General features: G+C 45.0%; 1 protein-coding gene across 5 annotated transcripts in view; it reads left to right on the top strand.

Annotated features, from left to right (window-relative positions):
• The window catches only part of uox (urate oxidase), a 71,756-nt gene that overhangs the window by 35,696 nt on the left and 12,054 nt on the right, over positions 1-24,006 (top strand). For all 5 annotated transcript variants that reach the window (XM_068036630.1, XM_068036631.1, XM_068036626.1 and 2 more), the window contains 4 exons: positions 513-728; positions 8,020-8,136; positions 18,242-18,320; positions 22,569-22,755. In XM_068036630.1, coding sequence (XP_067892731.1) covers positions 513-728; positions 8,020-8,136; positions 18,242-18,320; positions 22,569-22,755 — 599 coding nt within the window. The remainder of the gene's footprint in view (positions 1-512; positions 729-8,019; positions 8,137-18,241; positions 18,321-22,568; positions 22,756-24,006) is intronic.

Here is a 24,006-nt window from a genome sequence, read left to right on the forward strand (position 1 = left end):
CTTTTCATTACTTCTTGTCAAGTGATGATATTTTTGTTAAAGACATACTGGTGTTTAAGCACACGTGTTTAAGTTGTGTTTTATAAGTGGGGGGGGGGGGGTGCAGAGTAGTGCAGTATATTGTAATAGCTGAGCATTTTGTTTTACTATATTAATAAAAGCAAAATATTGCGGATGCTGGAAATCTGAAATAAAAACAAGAAATACTGGAAATACGCAGCAGGTCTGGCAGCATCTGTGGAGAGTGAAGCAGAGTTACCGTTTCAGGTCAGTGACCTCTCATCATTTACTGTTGGGGAGGTGTAAATAAAGATAGTTCAATAATGGCTGCTTGCTGTGAGTCCACATGTTATCCTCACTCAGTGAAATACACAACACCTGTTAATAGTCATAAGACCTGAATAGGTAACTTTACCTTCCTCTCTCGACACATGCTACCTGACCCAGCTGAGTGTTTCCAGCATTTGCTGTCTATTAGATTTGATCTGATTGTGTTTTCCTTTGTAATGCAGGGAGATGTGGAATTTGTCTGTACAGGATATGGAAAAGATGTGGTGAAGGTCCTAACTATCAGGAGAGAGCAAAAACATCATTACATAAAAGAAATTGAAGCAAATGTCCAGCTTACACTGAAGACATTGAAGGACTACATCCATGGAGACAATTCTGATATTATTCCTACTGACACTATGAAAAATACCATTCATGCCTTGGCTAAGCTGAAAGGGGTAGGTTTGGTTTGGGTTTTGTTACTGTAACCCACTCCTTCTTGCTAATATAACACCTGACTATATATTAGGGTTTCCAACTCTGTTTGAATGTATCCCTGGAGGTTTCATCACATGACCTCCAGCCTCCAACTGCCCTGGCCCCCACTCTCCCACCACTGATCATCCAACACATCCAGAGTCATGGTGCTCCACCTTCCCCCACCAGTTGGAAAGCCATTACCCAATTGAATGAATGTCAGTCAAACAGCCTCCTTTCCCATCTCCAATCTTTTTTTAAACTATTAAACAGAAGATAATGAGAAGATAATGAAATAAGCACAATTCTTTTTGAAGCTCCTATGATTTTTCTCCAGGTTGCTTCTGTTGTGGAGGGTTGGCAACCCTACTGGAGATGCAGACACTACGGGAGCATGCATGACCAGTGTGCTATCTTTCACACAATAGCACGCACAAAGAACAAACCCACTGTTCTTCATTTTTCATAAAAAGAGATAGAATTTTTCTTTTCATTCATTCTTGGGATTTGGGCATCATAGAGTCATAGAGTTATGGAGCACAGAAACAGGCCCTTTGGCCCATCGTGTCTGTGCCGGCCATCAGTCACCTAACTATTCTAGTCCCATTTTCCAGCACTTGGCCCACAGCCTTGTATGCTATGGCGTTTCAAGTACTCATCTAAATACCTCTTAAATGTTGTGAGGGTTCCTGCCTCTACCACCCCTTCAGGCAGTGTGTTCCAGATTCCAACCACCCTCTGGGTGAAAAATATTTTCCTCAAATCCCCTCTAAACCTCCTGCCCCTTACCTTAAATCTATGCCCCCTGGTTATTGACTCCTCCACTAAGGGAAAAAGTATTTTCCTATCTAACCTATCAATGCCCCTCCTAATTTTGTATACCTCAATCATGTCCCCCCTCATCCTTCCCTGTTCTAAGGAAAATAACCCTAGCCTTTTCAGTCTCTCTTCATAGATGAAATGCTCCAGCCTAGGCAACATCCTGGTGTATCTCCTCTGCACCCTCTCCACTGCAATCACATCCTTCCTATAGTGTGGTTCCCAGAACTGTACACAGTTCATTGCAGCAGCTTATTCGGGAGCAGAGAGTGCGAGCGAGTGAGCAGCTGGGAAGGTCAGTTTCAGCTTTAACTTAATTTCCTTTTGTTTTCGGCGGACCAAGGGGCTGCTGGGTAAGTAAAACCCTATATATTTGGGCCGTTTCTGAACCCGAGACACTACACGGGTAGTGTCTCCCAACCGCCCTCCTCCTCCAACCAAAAAAAAAGGACTCGGTGGTGTGTAGATAAGTAAGGCTTTTTCTACTTTGTTTTTTATCGTGTGATTGGTAAAAACTTTTCGTTCCTTTTTCATTTATCTAAGTTTCAGACTAAGTTAAGCTTAAGATTAAAAATGGCAGGAGATCTCAGACCCGTGTTATGCTCCTCTTGCTCAATGTGGGAGCTCAGGGACACGGCTGATGTCCCTGACTCCTTCACGTGCAGGAAGTGTGTCCAGTTGCAGCTCTTGTTAGACCACATGATGGCTCTGGAGCTGCGGATGGACTCACTTTGGAGCATCCGTGATGCTGAGGAGGTAGTGGATAGCACGTTTAGCGAATTGGTCACACTGCAGATTAGGATTGCTGAGGGAGAAAGGGAATGGGTGACTAAAAGGCAGAGAAAGAGCAGAAAGGCAGCGCAGGTGTCCCCTGCGGTCATCTCCCTCCAAAACAGGTATACCGTTTTGGATACTGTTGAGGGAGATGGCTCACCAGGGGAAGGCAGCAGTAGCCAGGTTCATGGCACCGTGGCTGGCTCTGCTGTTCAGAAGGGCGGGAAAAAGAGTGGAAGGGCTATAGTCGTAGGGGATTCGATTGTAAGGGGAGTAGATAGGCGGTTCTGTGGTCAAAAACGAGACTCCCGAATGGTATATTGCCTCCCAGGTGCACGGGTCAGGGATGTCTCAGATCGGCTGCAGAACATTCTGAAGGGGGAGGGTGAACAGCCAGTTGTCGTTGTGCACATATGCACCAATGATATAGGTAAAAAACGGGATGAGGTCCGACAAGCAGAATTTAGGGAGTTAGGGGCCAAGTTAAAAAGTAGGACCTCAGGGAGGTAAAAGGGGTGGAGGAGTTGCATTACTGGTCAAAGAGGATATCACAGCTGTGCTGAAGGAAGGCACTATGGAGGACTCGAGCTGTGAGGCAATATGGGCAGAACTCAGAAATAGGAAGGGTGCGGTAACAATGTTGGGGCTGTACTACAGGCCTCCCAACAGCGAGCGTGAGATAGAGGTACAAATATGTAAACAGATTATGGAAAGATGTAGGAGCAACAGGGTGGTGGTGATAGGAGATTTTAATTTTCCCAACATTGACTGGGATTCACTTAGTGTTAGAGGTCTAGATGGAACAGAATTTGTAAGGAGCATCCAGGAGGGTTTTCTAGAGCAGTATGTAAATAGTCCAACTCGGGAAGGGGCCATACTTGACCTGGTGTTGGGGAATGAGCCCGGCCAGGTGGTTGAAGTTTCAGTCGGGGACTACTTTGGGAATAGTGATCACAATTCCGTAAGTTTTAGAATACTCATGGACAAAGACGAGAGTGGTCCAAAAGGAAGAGTGCTAAATTGGGGGAAGGCCAACTATACCAAAATTCGGCAGGAGCTGGGGAATGTAGATTGGGAGCAGCTGTTTGAAGATAAATCCACATTTTATATGTGGGAGGCTTTTAAAGAGAGGTTGATTAGCGTGCAGGAGAGACATGTTCCTGTGAAAATGAGGGGTAGAAATGGCAAGATTAGGGAACCATGGATGACAGGTGAAATTGTGAGACTAGCTAAGAGGAAAAAGGAAGCATACATAAGGTCTAGGCGGCTGAAGAAAGACGAAGCTTTGAAAGAATATCGGGATTGTAGGCGCAATCTGAAACGAGGAATTAAGAGGGCTAAAAGGGGTCATGAAATATCTTTAGCAAACAGGGTTAAGGAAAATCCCAAAGCCTTTTATTCATATATAAGGAACAAGAGGGTAACTAGAGAAAGGATTGGCCCACTCAAGGACAAAGGAGGAAAGTTATGCGTGGAGTCAGAGAAAATGGGTGAGACTCTAAACGAGTACTTTGCATCGGTATTCACCGAGGAGAGGGACATGACGGATGTTGAGGTTAGGGACAGATGTTTGATTACTCTAGGTCAAGTCGTCATAAGGAGGGAGGAAGTGTTGGGTATTCTGAAAGGCATTAAGGTGGACAAGTCCCCAGGTCCGGATGGGATCTATCCCAGGTTCCTGAGGGAAGCGAGAGAGGAAATAGCTGGGGCCTTAACAGATATCTTTGCAGCATCCTTAAACACAAGTGAGGTCCCGGAGGACTGGAGAATTGCTAATGTTGTCCCCTTGTTTAAGAAGGGTAGCAGGGATAATCCAGGTAATTATAGACCGGTGAGCCTGACGTCAGTGGTAGGGAAGTTGCTGGAGAAGATACTGAGGGATAGGATCTATTCCCATTTGGAAGAAAATGGGCTTATCAGTGATAGGCAACATGGTTTTGTACAGGGAAGGTCATGTCTTACCAACTTAATAGAATTCTTTGAGGAAGTGACAAAGTTGATTGATGAGGGAAGGGCTGTAGATGTCATATACATGGACTTCAGTAAGGCGTTTGATAAGGTTCCCCATGGTAGGCTGATGGAGAAAGTGAAGTCGCATGGGATCCAGGGTGTACTAGCTAGGTGGATAAAGAACTGGCTGGGCAACAGGAGACAGAGAGTAGCAGTGGAAGGGAGTTTCTCAAAATGGAGACGTGTGACCAGTGGTGTTCCACAGGGATCCGTGCTGGGACCACTGTTGTTTGTGATATACATAAATGATTTGGAGGAAAGTATAGGTGGTCTGAATAGCAAGTTTGCAGACGACATTAAGATTGGTGGAGTAGCAGATAGTGAAGGGGACTGTCAGAGAATACAGCAGAATATAGATAGATTGGAGAGTTGGGCAGAGAAATGGCAGATGGAGTTCAATCAGGGCAAATGCGAGGTGATGCATTTTGGAAGATCCAATTCAAGAGTGAACTATACAGTAAATGGAAAAGTCCTGGGGAAAATTGATGTACAGAGAGATTTGGGTGTTCAGGTCCATTGTTCCCTGAAGGTGGCAACGCAGGTCAATAGAGTGGTCAAGAAGGCGTACGGCATGCTTTCCTTCATCAGACGGGGTATTGAGTACAAGAGTTGGCAGGTCATGTTACAGCTGTATAGGACTTTGGTTCGGCCACATTTGGAATACTGCGTGCAGTTCTGGTCGCCACATTACCAAAAGGATGTGGATGCTTTGGAGAGGGTGCAGAGGAGGTTCACCAGGATGTTGCCTGGTATGGAGGGCGCTAGCTATGAAGAGAGGTTGAGTAGATTAGGATTATTTTCATTAGAAAGGCGGAGGTTGAGGGGGGACCTGATTGAGGTGTACAAAATCATGAGAGGTATAGACAGGGTGGATAGCAAGAAGCTTTTTCCCAGAGTGGGGGATTCAAATACTAGGGATCACGAGTTCAAAGTGAGAGGGGAAAAGTTTAGGGGGGATATGCGTGGAAAGTTCTTTACACAGAGGGTGGTGGGTGCCTGGAACGCGTTGCCAGCGGAGGTGGTAGATGCGGGCACGATAGCGTCTTTTAAGATGTATCTAGACAGATACATGAATGGGCAGGAAGCAAAGAGATACAGACCCTTAGAAAATAGGCGACATGTTTAGATGGAGGATCTGGATCGGCGCAGGCTTGGAGGGCCGAAGGGCCTGTTCCTGTGCTGTAATTTTCTTTGTTCTTAGTACTCCAGCTGTGGCCTAACTAGCGTTTTATACAGCTCCATCATAACTTCCCTGCTCTTATATTCTTCTTCTTTTGGGCCTCCTTATCTCGAGAGACAATGGATACGCGCCTGGAGGTGGTCAGTAGTTTGTGAAGCAGCGCCTGGAGTGGCTATAAAGGCCAATTCTAGAGTGACAGGCTTTTCCACAGGTGCTGCAGAGTAATTTGTTTGTCGGGGCTGTTGCACAGTTGGCTCTCCCCTTGCGCCTCTGTCTTTTTTCCTGCCAACTACTAAGTCTCTTCGACTCGCCACATTTTAGCCCTGTCTTTATGGCTGCCCGCCAGCTCTGGCGAACGCTGGCAACTGACTCCCACGACTTGTGATCAATGTCACAGGATTTCATGTCGCGTTTGCAGACGTCTTTATAGCGGAGACATGGACGGCCGGTGGGTCTGATACCAGTGGCGAGCTCGCTGTACAATGTGTCTTTGGGGATCCTGCCATCTTCCATGCGGCTCACATGGCCAAGCCATCTCAAGCGCCGCTGACTCAGTAGTGTGTACAAGCTGGGGATGTTGGCCGCCTCGAGGACTTCTGTGTTGGAGATACGGTCCTGCCACCTGATGCCAAGTATTCTCCGGAGGCAGCGAAGATGGAATGAATTGAGACGTCGCTCTTGGCTGACATACGTTGTCCAGGCCTCGCTGCCATAGAGCAAGGTACTGAGGACACAGGCCTGATACACTCGGACTTTTGTGTTCCGTGTCAGTGCGCCATTTTCCCACACTCTCTTGGCCAGTCTGGACATAGCAGTGGAAGCCTTTCCCATGCGCTTGTTGATTTCTGCATCTAGAGGCAGGTTACTGGTGATAGTTGAGCCTAGGTAGGTGAACTCTTGAACCACTTCCAGAGCGTGGTCGCCAATATTGATGGATGGAGCATTTCTGACACCCTGCCCCATGATGTTTGTTTTCTTGAGGCTGATGGTTAGGCCAAATTCATTGCAGGCAGCTGCAAACCTGTCGATGAGACTCTGCAGGCACTCTTCAGTGTGAGATGTTAAAGCAACATCGTCAGCAAAGAGGAGTTCCCTGATGAGGACTTTCCGTACTTTGGACTTCGCTCTTAGACGGGCAAGGCCTCAGCTAATAAAGGCAAGTATCCCATATGCCTTCCTAACCACCTTATCTACCTGTGCTGCTGCCTTCAGTGATCTACGGACAAGTACATCAAGGTCCCTCTGACCTTCTCGGGTCCTACCATCCATTGTATATTCCCTTGCCTTGTTAGTCCTCTCAAAATGCATCACCTCACACTTCTCAGGATTAAATTCCATTTGCCACAGCTCCGCCCATCTTACCAGCCCATCTCTATCGTCCTGTAATCTAAGGCTTTCCTCCTCACTATTTATGACACCACCAGTTTTCGTGTCATCACTGGCAATACCTGCAATTATCTCCCATCCATAGTTGCCCTTAAGAAGCTGTTGGTGTCCAGATAGTGATGATGCTCCCATATTCCTGCTGGGTAGGGAGTTCCAGGATTTGGAATAATGATTTTGAAGGAAGGGTGATATAGTTCCAAGTCAGGATGGTGTGTGACTTGGAGGGGAACTTGCAGGTGGTGGTGTTCCCATGCATCTGCTGCACTTGTCCTTCTAGGTGGTTGAGGTCACTGGTTTGGAAGATGCTGCTGAAGAAAAAATTGTGGAATGTAATACCCAAGACACTACCAACATTCCGAATCCCATGGAATGAAAGAATGGAATTTCACTTATTCAATCGTTGTAAACCATTGGTGCTGATTATGGGGAGGCAGTGGTGTAGTGGTAATGTCACTGGACCAGTAATCAGAGGCCCAGGCTAATACTCCAGGGACATGGGTTCAAATCCCACCAAGGCAGATGGTGAAATTTGAATTCAATTAAAAAGCTAGTCTAATGGTGACCAGTGTCAATTGTTGTAAAAACCCATCTGGTTTACTAATGCCCTTTAGGGAAGGAAATCTGCTGTCCTTACCTGGTCTGACCTACATGTGACTCCAGACCCATAGCAATGTGGTTGACTCTTAAATGCCCTCTGAAATGGCCACTCAGTTCAACAGCAAATAGGAATGGGCAATATAGGCTGGCCCAGCCAGTGACGCCCAGATCCCATAAACAATTATTCAAAAAAGAATTTTCTTGTTGCAATAATAGAATACAAATTGTAATTGGACAGTTTGGGCTGCACTTTCAGTTATTATGTGTCTTTTATTTTTTCTGTATCCAATGGGCATTTGCTCCACCCGTTCAGTTTCTGATTTTGGATGTCCTTGAACTTTCTAACCCAGGCTCTGTGCGTCAGTTTCAGAGGTGATACTTTTGTAGGAACTGTGAACAAATGCACAGTTTGACTCACATGAATTACTACATCAAGAATAGTTGAATGAAATGTAAAAAAAATGAGTAATGACCTCAGTAATCTTTGAAATGTTGTATGTTGTCAGATTCGTACTATTGAAGAATTTGCACTGGATATTTGTGACCACTTCTTGACTTCCTTTCAACATGTTAAACGGGCCATGGTCTACATGCAGGAGGCACCCTGGAAACGTCTAGAAAAAGTAAGGATTTTAGGCAAACTTTACTGAGAATTATTAATGCCTTGCTGTGTTTTAATTCCATCGGCACTTGTTGTCCATTCCTACCCCATCCGAATTGCTGCTTCTCATGCACCAAACAATTCTCATTTCTGTTTTCAAATCCCTCCCTGACCTCACCCCTCCCTATCTCTGTAACCTACTCCAGACCTACAACCCTCTGATATATCTGTGCTCCTCCAATTCTGGTGTCTTGGTGCATCCCTGATTTTAATCACTTCTCCATTGACAGCTGTGTCTTCAGTTGCCAAGGATCTAAGCTCTGGAATTCCCTCCTTAAACTTATCCACCTTTCTACTTCTTTGTTCCTCCTTAAAACTTACCTCTTTGACCAAGCTTTTGGCTAACTGTCCTAGTATCTTTTCATAGGCTGTGTCAAATTTTGCTTGATAATGGCTCCTTTGACATTTCTTGGGATGTTTTATGACATTAAAGGTGCGACATAAGTGCAAATTTTTGTTGTTGTAGTAGACAGTTCTTTAGGACATCATAGTTGAGCCAGACCAGTCCATCTAACATCCACACAAGAGCAGTCTTCAGTAGACGGTGCTAAGCAGTGATTAGGAGAGGCAATTTGGGCAGGATTCCCATGCTGTAGCTTGAAGTACAGAAGGCAAGCATTGCACCTCTGTAATCACCTTAGCTGAGACCTTTAACTTACTTGCCCTGTATGGTTCAGTCTCTCACCGCCTTAACCAGCTGAGCTGCTGGGTGAGCCAGTCACCCGAGATTCCTTAAAATAAAAGCAAAATACTGCGGATGCTGGAAATCTGAAATAAAAACAAGAAATGCTGGAACCACTCAGCAGGTCTGGCAGCATCTGTGGAAAGAGAAGCAGAGTTAACGTTTCGGGTCAGTGACCCTTCTTCGGAACTGACAAATATTAGAAAAGTCACAGGTTATAAGCAAGTGAGGTGGGGGTGGGGCAAGAGATAACAAAGGAGGTCTAGATTGGACCAGGCCACATAGCTGACCAAAAGGTCACGGAGCAAAGGCAAACAATATGTTAATGGTGTGTTAAAAGACAAAGCATTAGTACAGATTAGGTGTTAATACACTGAATATTGAACAGCAGCAAGTGCAAACCTGAAAATAAACAGTGGGTAAGCAAACTGAACAAACTAAGATGAAATGAACTAAATGCAAAAAAAAAAAGGTTGTAAAAAATGTAAAACAGAATGTAAAAAAAAAAGGAAGAAAAAAATAACTAAAAATGAAAGTAAAATGGGGGGCTGTCATGCTCTGAAATTATTGAACTCAATGTTAAGTCCGGCAGGCTGTAGTGTGCCTAATTGGTAGATGAGATGCTGTTCCTCGAGCTTGCGTTGATGTTCACTGGAACACTGCAGCAATCCCAGGACAGAGATGTGAGCATGAGAGCAGGGGGGGAGTGTTGAAATGGCAAGCAACCGGAAGCTCAGGGTCCTGCTTGCGGACTGAGCGGAGATGTTCCGCAAAGTGGTCACCCAGTCTGCGCTTGGTCTCCCCAATGTAGAGGAGACCACACTGTGAGCAGCGAATATAGTATACTACATTGAAAGAAGTACAAGTAAATCGCTGCTTCACCTGAAAGGAGTGTTTGGGGCCTGGGATAGTGAGGAGAGAGGAGGTAAATGGGCAGGTATTACACCTCCTGCGATTGCAGGGGAAGGTGCCATGGGACGGGGACGAGGTGGTGGGGGTAATGGAGGAGTGGACCAGGGTGTCACGGAGGGAACGTTCCCTTCGGAATGCTGACAGGCGAAGGGAGGTGAAGATGCGACTGGTAGTGGCATCACGCGGAGGTGGCGGAAAAGGCAGAGGATGATCCTTTGGATATGGAGGCTGGTGGGATGAAAAGTGAGGACAAGGGGAACCCTGTCACGGTTCTGGGAGGGAGGGGAAGGGGTGAGGGTAGAGGTGCGGGGAATGGGTCGGACACGGTTGAGGGCCCTGTCAACCACAGTGGGGGGAAATCCTCGGTTGAGGAAAAAGGAGGTCATATCAGAAGCACCGTCATGGAAGGTAGCATCATCAGAGCAGATGCGTCGGAGACGGAGAAACTGGGAGAATGGAATGGAGTCCTTACAGGAGGTCGGGTGTGAAGAAGTGTAGTCGAGGTAGCTGTGGGAGTCGGTGGGCTTATAGTGGATATTAGTAGACAACCTATCCCCAGAGATGGAGACAGAGAAGTCGAGGAAGGGAAGGGAAGTGTCAGAGATGGACCATGTAAAGGTGAGAGAAGGGTGGAAATTGGAAGCAAAGGTGATAAAGTTTTCCAGTTCCGGGTGGGACCAGGAACCGGCACCGATACAGTCATCGATGTACCGGAAAAAGAGTTGGGGGAGGGGGCCTGAGTAGGACTGGAACAAAGAATGCTCAACATATCCCACAAAAAGACAGGCATAACTAGGACCTATGCGGGTACCCATAGCAACACTTTTTACTTGAAGGAAGTGCGTGGAGTTGAAGGAGAAGTTGTTCAATGTGAGAACAAGTTCAGCCAGGCGGAGAAGGGTGGTGGTGGATGGGTACTGGTTGGGCTCCTGTAAGGACTCCATTCCATTCTCCCAGTTTCTCTGTCTCCGACGCATCTGCTCTGATGATGCTACCTTCCATGACGGTGCTTCTGATATGACCTCCTTTTTCCTCAACCGAGGATTTCCCCCCACTGTGGTTGACAGGGCCCTCAACCGTGTCCGGCCCATTCCCCGCTCAGGGGACATGGGCTCAAATCCCACCATGGCAGTTGGTGAAATTTGAATTCAATTAACAAATCTGGAATTTTAGGGTGGCGCAGTGGTTAGCACCGCAGCCTCACAGCTCCAGGGACCTGGGTTCGATTCTGGGTATTGCCTGTGTGGCGTTTTCAAGTTCTCCCTGTGATCGCGTGGGTTGTCGTTGGGTGCTCTTGTTTCCTCCCACAGACAAAGGTTGATAGGTAAATTGGCCATTGTAAATTGCTCCTAGTGTAGGTAGGTGGTAGAGAATATGGGATTACTGTAGGGTTAGTATAAATGGGTGGTTGTTGGTCGGCACAGACTCGGTGGGCTGAACGGCCTGTTTCAGTGCTGTATCTCTAAATAAAATAAAAATGAAGTGTCAGCTGGGCTTGGTTATAGAACTGTTTCCTTTTGGTGAAAAAGTTTTGTGCAGTTAAACCTCGAAAATGCAAACTCGGCTTCAGTGCAGTGGTGAGTGAGCATTGCATTGCCTTTCAAATAAAGTGTTAAACCCAGGCCTCTGTCTGCCTGCTCAGGTGGCCATAAAAGATTCCACTACACATTTTGGAGAAGAGGCAATATTCCCCTTTGAATTAATAACACCAAATGCAATGGAATAAGAAAATCAAAGAAAAATAGAAACAGCAGGTTCGTCAGCATTGATAAAGAGATGAAGGGTTTCCCTTAAGGGTTTTCTCTTCACAGACTGACCAACTATGTATTTCCAAAATGTTTTATTTAATTTGTTCAATTTGCTGTTTGTATTATTAAATCGTAGAATAGTTAGAGTACAGAAGAAAGTCATTGTCGGAGCTTGTTTTGTGCAAACCAGCCGCTGTATTGCATTTCGTAGCCGTGTCTACACTTCAAATCAAAATCATTAATTGCGAGGCATTTAATAAATAAGTGAAAGTTTTATCCTCCATAAAGAAAAGCATCTCATCCATCAGTTCCACCCAATAGTATTCACAGCTATTAGCCTAAATGTTCGGACGCAGTGCAATTAATCTGTATTTTAAACTGTAAAGGGTACGATGACAAGTGCGTCTTGTTCAGAATGATGAAAAAAAGAATCCTTCAATGGTTCTCTACTTATATAATGGGCCAGAATTTGATGTCAAAATGATGCTGAAAATAATGGCTGATATTCAGGCATAAATGGCACAGAACCTTCATGTGAGCAGCAGCTGTGACTATCCAAAAAAGTGAGCGTGCAGAAGTTGCTGATTATAGAACATAGAACACAGAACAGCACAGTACAGGCCCTTCGGCCCACGATGTTGTGCCGAACCTTTAACCTACTCTAAGATCAAACTAACTACCTACCCTTCATTCTACTATCATCCATGTACCTATCCAAGAGTCGCTTAAATGCCCCTAATGTATCTGCTTCTACTACCACCGCTGGCAGTGCATTCCACGCACCCACCACTCTCTGTGTAAAGAACGTACCTCTGACATCGCCCCGAAACCTTCCTCCAATCACCTTAAAATTATGCCCCCTGGTGATAGCCCTTTCCACCCTGGGAAAAAATCTCTGACTATCCACTCTATATATGCCTCTCATCATCTTGTACCCCTCTATAAAGTCACCTCTCATCCTTCTTCGCTCCAATGAGAAAAGCCCTAGCTCCCTCAATCTTTCTTCATAAGACATGCCCTCCAGTCCAGGCAGCATCCTGGTAAATCTCCTCTGCACCCTCTCTAAAGCTTCCACATCCTTCCTATAATGAGGCGACCAGAACTGAACACAATATTCCAAGTGTGGTCGAACAAGGGCCTTATAGAGCTGCAGTTTAACCTCGCGGCTCTTAAACTCAATCCCCTCTTAATGAAAGCCAACACACCATCCGCCTTCTTAACAACCCTATCAACTTGGGTGGCAACTTTGAGCGATCTATGGACATGGACCCCAAGATCCCTCTGTTCCTCCACACTGCCAAGAATCCTGTCTTTAAGCCTGTATTCTGCATTCAAATTCGACCTTCCAAAATGAATCACTTCACACTTTTCCAGGTTGAACTCCATCTGCCACTTCTCAGCCCAGCTCTGCATCCTGTCAATGTCCCATTGCAACCTACAACAGCCCTCCACACTATCCACAACTCCAGCAACCTTCGTGTCATCGGCAAACTTGCTAACCCAACCTTCCACTTCCTCATCCAAGTCATTTATAAAAATCACAAAGAGCAGAGGTCCCAGAACAGATCCCTGCAGAACACCACTGGTCACCGAGCTCCATGCTGAATACTTTCCATCTACTACCACCCTCTGACTTCTATGGGCCAGCCAATTTTGTATCCAGACAGCCAACTTTCCCGGTATCCCATGCCTCCTTACTTCTGAATGAGCCTACCATGGGGAACCTTATCAAACGCCTTGCTAAAATCCATATACACCACATCCACTGCTCTTCCTTCATCAATGTGTTTTGTCACATCTTCAAAGAATTCAATAAGGCTTGTGAGGCATGACCTGCCCCTCACAAAGCCATGCTGACTGTCTCTAATCAAACCATGCTTTTCCAAATAATCATAAATCCTGTCTCTCAGAATCCTCTCCAATAATTTGCCCACTACCGACGTAAGACTGACTGGTCTATAATTCCCAGGGTTATCCCTATTCCCTTTCTTGAAAAAGGGAACAACATTTGCCACCCTCCAATCATCCGGTACTACTCCAGTGGACAGTGAGGACGCAAAGATCATCGCCAAAGGCGCAGCAATCTCTTCCCTCGCTTCCCGTAATATCCTTGGGTATATCCCGTCTGGCCCCGGGGACTTATCTGTCCTCATATCATTCAAAGTTTCCAGCACATCCTCCCTCTTAACCTCAACCTGTTCGAGCATATCAGCCAGTTCCACGCTGTCCTCACAAACGACCAGGTCCCTCTCACTAGTGAATACTGAAGCAAAGTATTCATTTAGGACCTCCCCTACCTCCTCCGACTCCAGGCACAAGTTCTCTCCACTATCCCTGATCGCCCTACCCTCACTCTGGCCATCCTCTTGTTCCTCAGATAAGTGTAGAACGCCTTGGGATTTTCCTTAATCCTACCCGCCAAGACTTTTTCATGTCCCCTTCTAGCTCTCCTAAGTCCATTCTTCAGTTCCTTCCTGGCTATCTTGTAACCCTCTAGAGCCCTGTCTGATCCTTGCTTCCTCAACCTTAAGTAAGCTTCCTTCTTCCTCTTGACTAGCTTTTCCACATCTCTTGTCATCCAAGGTTCCTTCACCCTACCATCCCTTCCCTGCCTCATCGGGACAAACCTATCCAGCAGTCGCAGCAAGTGCTCCCTAAACAACCTCCACATTTCTGTCGTGCATTTCCCTGAGAACATCTGTTCCCAGTTTATGCTCCCCAGTTCCTGCCTAATAGCATTGTAATTCCCCCTCCCCCAATTAAATATTTTCCCATCCCGTCTGCTCCTGTCCCTCTCCATGACTATAGTAAAGGTCAGGGAGTTGTGATCACTATCACTGAAATGCTCTCCCACCGAGAGATCTGCCACCTGGCCTGGTTCGTTGCCAAGCACCAAGTCCAACATAGCCTCCCCTCTAGTCGGCCTATCTACATATTGAGTCAGGAAACCTTCCTGGACACACCTGACAAAAACTGCTCCATCCAAACTATTTGCACTAAGGAGGTTCCAATCAATATTAGGGAAGTTGAAGTCACCCATGACAACAACCCTGTTACTTCTGCACCTTTCCAAAATCTGCCTTCCAATTGGTTCCTCCATGTCTTTGTTGCTATGGGGGGTCTATAGAAAACTCCCAACAAAGTGACTGCTCCTTTCCTGTTTCTGACTTCCACCCATAATGACTCAGTAGACAAACCCTCCTCGACGACCTCCCTTTCTGCAGCTGTGATACTATCCCTGATTAGCAATGCCACTCCCCCACCTCTTTTACCTCCCTCCCTAATCCTTTTGAAACATCTAAACCCCGGAACATCCAACATCCATTCCTGCCCCTGTGATATCCAAGTCTCCGTAATGGCCACAACATCATAGCTCCAAGTACTGATCCATGCTCTAAGTTCATCACCCTTATTCCTGACACTTCTTGCGTTAAAATAGACACACTTCAACCCATCATACTGGCTGCAACTTTGCCCTGTCAACTGTCTAACCTTCCTCACAGACTCTCTGCACTCTGTATCTGCCTGTTCAACAGCTACCCCATCCACTGATCCGTGGCTCCGGTTACCATCCCCCTGCCAAACTAGTTTAAACCCTCCTGAAGAGCTCTAGCAAACCTCCCGCCCAGGATATTGGTGCCCCTCCAGTTCAGATGCAACCCGTCCTTCTTGTACAGGTCCCACCTTCCCCAGAAGGTATCCCAATGATCCACATATTTGAATCCCTCCCTCCTACACCAGTTCTGTAGCCATGTGTTCAGCTGCACTCGCTCCCTGTTTCTAGCCTCACTAGCACGTGGCACCGGTAACAATCCTGAGATTACTACTCTGCTCGTCCTGCCTTTCAGCTTCCAACCTAACTCCCTATATTCGCTTTTCAGGTCCTCATCCCTTTTCCTAGCTATGTCATTGGTACCGATATGTACCACGACCTCTAGCTGCTGCCCCTCCCCCTTAAGAATCCTGTGGACTCGATCCGAGACATCCCTGACCCTGGCACCCGGGAGGCAACATACCATCCGGGAGTCTCGTTCGCGACCACAGAATCTCGTGATTGAGTTGTGTTACTCTGCTAATAGCATTGAAATGCGTTGAATGCCATAAAATTGCTCTGTTTGCATGGCAGATACAAATTAAAGCTGCTGCAGATATTTAGGGCTAGTAATTAGTAGCTAACTACTCTGTCAGCAATATGATAATTGTTAATTACTTCCAATCAAACTCTCTGGCACTGAGAATTAACCATTAAAAGTCTCATTCTTTCAGGTTTTGACTTTTTGGGGGGAATTTTAAAATATGGCAAATTTTACATTTGAAATGTTTCTCTTACTCGTCATTTTTGTCTCTTTTTATCTCTCTCTTCATCCAATCTTTCTTTCGTCTCTTGATTTTTCTTTCTCTGCTTTGATATTGAATTCAACACATTTAATTTACCCTCCTTCCCAGTGCTTCTGCAGTTTATTTCCCAAACTTTAAATTTCAATACTTAAGGAGATACATAGTTGGTTGCCCCATTCATAGTCATTGAGTCATTTACAGCACAGAAGGAGGCCATTCGGCCCATCGGGTCCATGCTGGCTCTCCGCAGAGCAATCCAGTCAGCCCCACTCATAAGAACATATGAAATGGGAGCAGGAGTAGACCATATGGCCCGTCGTGCCTGCTCCACCATTCAATACAATCATGGCTGACCTTGGGCTTCAACTCCACTTTGCTGGCTGCTCACCATATCCCTTGATTCCCTGAGAAATGAAAAATCTGCCTTTCCCAGCCTTAATGGTATTCAATGATGGAGCATCCACAACCCTCTGGGGTAGAGAATTCCAAAGATTCACAACCCTTTGAGTGAAATAATTTCTCCTCATCTTAGTCCTAAATGATTGGCCCTTTATCCTGAGACTGTGCCCCCGTGTTCTAGGTTCTTCAGCCAGGGGAAGCAACCTCTCAGTGTCTACCCTATCCAGCCCCGTCAGAATCGTGTAAGTTTCAATGAGATCGTCTGTCATTCTTCTAAACTCCATTGTGTAGAGGCCCAATTTACTCAGCCTCTCTTCATAGGACAACCCTTTCATCCCAGGCAGCAACTCAGTGAGCCTTTGCTGTACTGCAAGTATATCCATCCTTAAATATGGAGACCAAAACTGCACACAGTATTCCAGATGTGGTCTCACCAAAACCCTGTACAATTGCAGCAAGACTTCTTTATTCTTGTACTCCAATCCCCTTACAATAAAGGCCAACATGGTATTTGCCTTCCTAATTGCTGCTGTACCTGCATGCTAACCTTCTGTGTTCCTTGTATGAGTACACCCAAGTCTTTCTGAACATCAACATTTACAATTTTCACGTCTTTTAAAAAAAAATCTGCTTTTCTATTCTTACAACCGAAGTGAATAACCTCAAACTTCCCTACTTTATACTCCATCTGTCATCCTGTTGCCTCCTCACTTAACCTGTCTATATCTCTTTGCAGGTCCCTCAGGCCCCTGTTGCCTTCACTGCCCCGTTATCGGCTCACACTTTCAGCAGGGGCAAGTCTAACTAATAGCAAAGAACAAAGGACAGTACAGCGCAGGAACAGGCCATTTGGCCCTCCAAGCCTGCGCCGATCTTGATGCCTGTCTAAACTAAAACCTTCTGCACCCTCTATTCCCATCCTATTCATGTATTTGTCAAGATGCCTCTTAAACGTCGCTATCGTACCTGCTTCCACCACCTCCCCCGGCAGCAAGTTCCAGGCACTCACCACCCTCTGTGTAAAGAACTTGCCTCGCACATCCCCTCTAAACTTTGCCCCTCACACCTTAAACCTATGTCCCCTAGCAACTGACTCTTCCACCCTGGGAAAAAGCTTCTGACTATCCACTCTGTCCATGCCGCTCATAACTTTGTAAACCTCTATCATGTCGCCCCTCCACCTCCGTCGTTCCAGTGAAAACAATCCGAGTTTATCCAGCCTCTCCTCATCGCTAATGCCCTCCAGACCGGGCAACATCCTGGTAAACCTCTTCTGTACTGTGAGATGCTGTGCTACAACAAAATCTGACCAGATATTTCCACCAGCTGGATTTCCTCACTATCACCTCCTCCCATTTCACTTCCACCTGAAACCAGGCGACTGGTATGAATCCAGCATTCTGCAATCACCATTCCGCAACCAGTTTGTAACTTGGTGGGAGCATGACCAGCTTCTGCTATTCCCCGCTTATGTGATGTAAAACTGTACACCTGAGCACTTCAACTGACCATGGACCAGTGAAGTTCATCTGAGCTGCCTTGGAATATTATCAGGAATCAGAGCATTGGGGAAGAGTTCTTTTCAAAGTACAAACGACTCATGGCCTGTTCTTTACAAATACGATTATTGCTTCAAAACATATATAGCATGAAGCAAATCATCTCCACTTGATTTTAACATCCAACCCCCTGTACATCATCATAGAATGTTACAGGACAGGGGAGGCCATTCAGCCTGTGCTAGCTCTTTGAAAGAGTGATCCAGTTAATCCCAGTCTCCGGTTCTTTCCTCAGAGTCCTACAAATGTTCCCTTTTCAATACGTATTTAATTTCCCTTTTGAAAGTTATTATTGAATCTGCTTTTGTCACCCTTTCAGAAAGCGTCTTCCAGATCGTTATATTTTAATGACCTTAAACTTATTGTACTGTACTTAACTGCTCTTAATAGGAAAAATAAGGAATACATCTGAATTTGTTTTCAATACAGGGTGGTGTAGGGCATGTACACGCCTTCATTCACAACCATGAAGCCACACGCTTTTGTGAAGTTGAGCAGATCCAAAGTGGTAAGTCTTTGGTTCCAAGTCTTGTCACTTTGTTGCTAAACCAATCCAACTAGTCTCTGGAGCCAACTAGCAAACTGGTTCACTAATTTTCTGCCAGGAAGGGAACCTATCAGATTTGCCTGGTCTGACGAAGCTCTAGTTCCAGTTCCCCATGACGTGGTTGATCCTTAATGCCCTCAGAACTTCTGCAAGTGCATAATAAATACTGCCTGACTAGTGCTGTCAAGAACATTATTCAAAGAAATCCCAGCCATGACAAAGCAGCATCAACTCAATTAATCAGTTTGCACAGCACAGCTTCTGGCACATATGAGTAACAAGTTTACTATAATTCATCAGAAGCTGATAAAAATCCTGCCCTAACCTACCCAAAACAAAGAACAAAAGATCTTCTGGGTCTCTCATGGGGTTTCCAGTTGACCTACCGTTTTAACATTGCTGCTGTCTTTTAGGGCCTGGGTTTCCTCTCAGGATCTTCCAAGTGCACAATGGAGCATTTTCAATAGTGCACAAGGCCCACCCACTCCATTTAAATGAGGAAATCCAGGCTTCCAGCGCACAGCCCCTGGAGGTAGACTGGCGCCCGGCGGTCTTCCTGACAACTCACGAAGCAGCACTGTCAATAACAACAACTTACATTTCCATAGCGCCTTTAATGTAGTGAAAACTTTCCAATGTGTAAACAGACAAAATTTGACACCAAGCCAATTAAAGAGATATTAGGACAGGTGACAGAGGTAGGTTTTAAGGAGTGTCTTATAGGGGGAGAGATTGGTAGAGAGCTGGATAGGTTTAGGGAGGGAATCCCAGAGCTTAAGTTCAGAGGTTTGCCCAATGCTTTATTTTAACGGTTTATTGCTAGGCCAGTGTTTGAGCATTGTTTTAATTCGGCATCAAAATCTGACTGTGAGAAAAGACTCATTAACAACAACAACTTGCACTGCAATGTAGCAAATTATCTCAAGGCACTTCATAAGAAGGTCATTAATCAAAATTTTACACTGAGCCACAGAAAGAGATATCAGCACGGGTGACCAAAAGCTTCTGATGTAAGTGAGCTACCAACTGAGCCCCAGCTGACAATGCGAATAAGGTATTTCATAAGGGTTGCTGCCTGTCTGCTATAACTAGTTGTGTCACTGATGTACATATTAGTATCATGATAAGGTGGCACTTTGTAAAAACTGCATTTCAATATTAATTTTGATTTGCTAAAATGTTCTAATGATTTTTTGTTTTGTTTTGTGCATCGACCTATGACATTTTGTTTTGCTTTTCCACTGTAGATTTTTCAAAAATTTACAAATGCATACGTTTCCCCTCCAAGCCACACACCATCCTGACTTGGAACTATATCACTGTTCCCTTGCTGTCACTGGGTCAAAACCCTGGAATACCCTCCCTAACCAGCACTGTGGGTGTACCGATACCACATGGACTGCAGTGTTTCAGGAAGGCAGCTCTCACCACCACCTTCTGAAGGGTAATTAGGGATAGGCAATACATACCAGGCTTGCCAGTAGCACTCGCATCTCATGAAAGAAAAGAAAGCTGGGCGATACTAATAAATATAGATACCAAGAGAGCATATGTAAAAGTCACATTAAAGTACTTGATTGTGCTCTTTGTCAAGACCCTGAAGAAGACACAGAGGAGAGTGACCAAAATGATACCCATTCATAGGGCTCTTAGCTGTCAAGATAGTCTCCAGGAGTTGGGACTATTATTGTTCGAAAAACAAAGGTTTAAAGAGTTTTTAATGATATAGGGAATAAATTACATCTAGTTGGATAGTTTATTTGAGATGAATAAGAATGAGAGAACTGGAGGCATGAGAACAATATAAGTATGCAAACAGATTAGATGTCAAAAAGTATTTATTTTCCCAGCATTATTACTGGGGGTGATGTTGGCATAGTAGTAATGTCACTGTGCTGTTAATCTAGTAACTCAGGTATAATACCATGGAGACAGAGGTTCGAACCTAACCATGGCAGGTGATGGAATTTAATTAATTAGTTAAAAAGGTCTATAATTGAAAGCTTGTGTCATGAAAACCCATTTGGTTCACAAATGTCAATTAGGAAATCTAACCTCCACATGACTCCAGACATACAAGATTAACTCAAGTGGCCTAGCAAGTCTCATTAATAAAGCTCACATCCCATGAAAGAATAAAAACAGTTACTCTTGGGAGCAGAGTACAGGAAGATACAGTGAGTATGGATTCACTGCTGTCCTTTAGAAGGGATCAGGAGAAGTTCCTGAGATAAGAGGACATTGTGAGTTATTAAAAAAGCAGGTTGTGGGGTAGATGGAAAGTAGAATTTACAGAAACAGGCATTTGCCGCAAGTGGTTCACATCATTGCTTATGCTTCACAGAAGACTTTTCCCATACTTCTTCATCTAACTCTATCAGCATAACCTTCTATTCCTTTTTGCTTCATGTTTTGACCCAGCTTTCCCTTAAATGCATCTATGCTGCTTGCCTCAACTACTCCATGTGATGACAAGTTCCATATGCTAGCCATTCTCTAGGGAAAGAAATTCCTCCTATCTTATATTTATGACCCCTAAGTTTTGGGCATCCCCACAAGAGTCATGAGATAATGCAGCCTCTTAGTGCTTGTTTGATTGCTCTAGGGAGTGAGATTGTGGATCAGGTTCCAACAGCCAGACTTAGATAAGAATACCTTTTTTTTTTTCGTTTTATCTTTTTTCCAAGGTGGCCTTTATACCCCAGGCCCCTTTTATATATTTTATGTCGAGGGGGCCTTTATTCCTCAGGCCCCCTTTACAAACATACTTATATTATTAAAATAACTTTATTAAAACCAAAAATAAACAAAAACTCAAATTAAAATGCCATTCTCGGCGTCAACAATGCACTCCAGTCCCTGCGGTGCCCACCGGTCAGTTCTAGTTCTTCATCTGCTATCTCATCCACCTCTCCACCGTGAATACCCTGTCCTTTTTCTATTGCAGTGCCCCAGCTCAAAGAGGCACAGTGGTGGATGGTGCAAGGAGCTTCACCATGTTGCGATGAGACAGACGTCATGGAATAGTCAGCCTTTGTCCATCTTCTTTGTTGTCACTTTTGCATATTTTCACCCAGCGATGTTTCTTTATGGGTTATTACTTTAATTAAGCAACAGCTGGTTAGATCCCAGCTGAGAAATGAGTCAGTCTACAAGCTGGGGGTTTGTAAGCTGGGAGTCAGTTGTTTAAATAAAAAAATTTAAATGGTTCTCCCTTGATGATTAGTTAGCACTCTTGTCTCTGACACAAAACATTACAAATCATGCTTCACTCCAGAGAGTTCAGCACCATTTCTGTGCTGACACTTTATTGGGTATTGAGTGCTGTTAGGTTAGAGGTGTGGCTTTGCAGATGAGTTGTTAAATCAAAGCCCTATCTTCCCTCTCAGGGGATGTAAAATATCTTCTGCTGCTGAAATACTCATACACGTCTTTGTCATCCCCGTCCTCCTGCTGACGTATCCTCCATAAGCTTCAGCCTGTACAAAGTTCTGCCACAATTCTACACTAAATCCAGTTGATCCATCACCCCCAACCCACATTGGCCTCCAATGTCTCAATTTAATAGCTGTCCATGCCTTTCCCACCCTGTCTCTGCAACATGCCCCATTTGTACATACCCATTTCTACACTGTTCCTCCGATTCCAGCCTGCATCCTACATTCCCCCCTACATCCTTGGTGGAAGAGCCTTTAACTGGCTCAGTCCTACTTTCTGGAGTTCCTTCCCTAAACCCCTCTGCCTCTCCAGTGTGCTGCAGTCCTAATGCACCTCATCAAAATGCATCTCTTCAACCAAGCTTAGGTCACCGCTCCTTCTATATCTCAATGTTCATGTTCCACATGTCAGTCTGTAAAATACCATGGACATGCTTCACATTAAGGGTGCTATATAAATAAAAGTTGTTGTTGAATGACCCGTTCATCTGCTTTTGGTTGAAGGTGGAACGTTGGCCAGGGACTCAGAAAGCACCTTGTTCATTTAAAAAATGCAACATGGGATCTTTTATGTCCTCCTGACAGTTACTTAATCTAACAGCACATGCAGCAATGCAGCTGTCCCTCAGTGCTGCACTCAGAGTATCAGCCTGGATGATCTGCTCAAGTCTTTGGCACGGGACTTGAGCTTTGAGTCATTGTGCTGAGACTCTCAATTATGAATTATTATAAAGACCATATTCTTACCCATGTGCTCCTGATTGGTTTGCAGAACCCCCCGTGGTTCATTCTGGAATAAAAGACATGAAGATCTTAAAAACAACGCAGTCTGGCTTTGAGGGTTTCCGAAAAGACCCATTCACTACACTGCCTGAAGTGAGGGACAGAGTTTTCTCTACCATCGTGTATGCTAAGTGGCGTTACAGTACACCCAGACATGTCAACTTTGATGCTGCCTGGTAGGTTTGTGCAACTACAGTCATATGTGCAATCTGTGCGTCTGGAGTTACATGAGGTGAGTATAATGGTAAGCTTTTAAATTAAATTTAATTAATCAACTGTAAAATAAAACTAGATCGATTAATTACTATAAAAAAATCAATGACAATTTATCTTATAATTACAATCAGTGTTCAATTAATTAATCAAATCTAGAGATAATAACATTAAATAGAAAGGGATAGCAACACCAAAGGATTCTAAGAGTTAAGTTAAATATTTAAGTTAACTCCATATAAAATAAAGTGAGGACAGTACAAGGGAAGTAGCTGATTGGTGAGTAGACAGTGAGTCTTTATTTAAGTCTTATGTTTATTTCTGTTAAGCCAGTTAATGGTCTAATAATTAGAGGCATGGCAGGGCATCTCAGTCCCATGCAGACCACATCCCGTTCCATTTCTCATGTCCTGGACAACCACCTGTGCAGGAAGTGTCATCAGACGAAGCTCCAATTTCAGAGATGAATGGCAGTTGGCATCACTGCGGTACATCCATGGGCTGAGAGCTACATGGATAGCACATTTCAGGAGGTGGTCACCCCGCAGCTTAAGGGTATCCAGGCAGAGAGGGAAGGGGTGACTGCCATACAGTCAAGGAGATCCAGGCAGGTGGTGTAGGAGTTCCCCTGAGTGAACTTTGCTGCCCAACTGGTATTCCGTTTTGAATACTGGTGAGCGTGATGGTTCCTCTGGGCAGTCAGAGCTAAGTCCACAGCACCATGGCTGGCTCAGCTGTACAGGGCGGAGCAGGAGGAAGATTGGGAAAACAATAGCGATAGGGGATTCTATAGTCAGAGGAACAGACAGGCGTTTCTGTAGCTTCAGACGTGACTCAGGATGGTGTGTTGTCTCCCTGGTGCCATGGTGAAGGATGTCACTGAGCGGCTGCAGAGCATCCTGAGGGGTTGGGAGAACAGCCAGCGGTCGTGGTCCCCTAAACCCAGCAACTACAGGCCAGCCAGTTTAACCTCACTGGTGGGAAAGCATTTAGAAACGATAACTGGGGACAAAATTAACAGTCACTTGGACAAATGTGGATTAATTAAGGAAAGCCAGCAAATCGTGTTTAACTAACTTGATTGAGTTTTTGATGAGGTGACAGAGAGGGTTGATGAGGGTCACGTGGTTGATGTGATGTACATGGGCTTCAAAAAGGCATTTGATAAAGTGCCACATAACAGGCTTATTAGGAAAGTTGAAGCCTGTGGAATA

This window comes from Heterodontus francisci, chromosome 8 (assembly GCF_036365525.1).
Source record: "Heterodontus francisci isolate sHetFra1 chromosome 8, sHetFra1.hap1, whole genome shotgun sequence".
NCBI classification, from domain to species: domain Eukaryota; kingdom Metazoa; phylum Chordata; class Chondrichthyes; order Heterodontiformes; family Heterodontidae; genus Heterodontus; species Heterodontus francisci.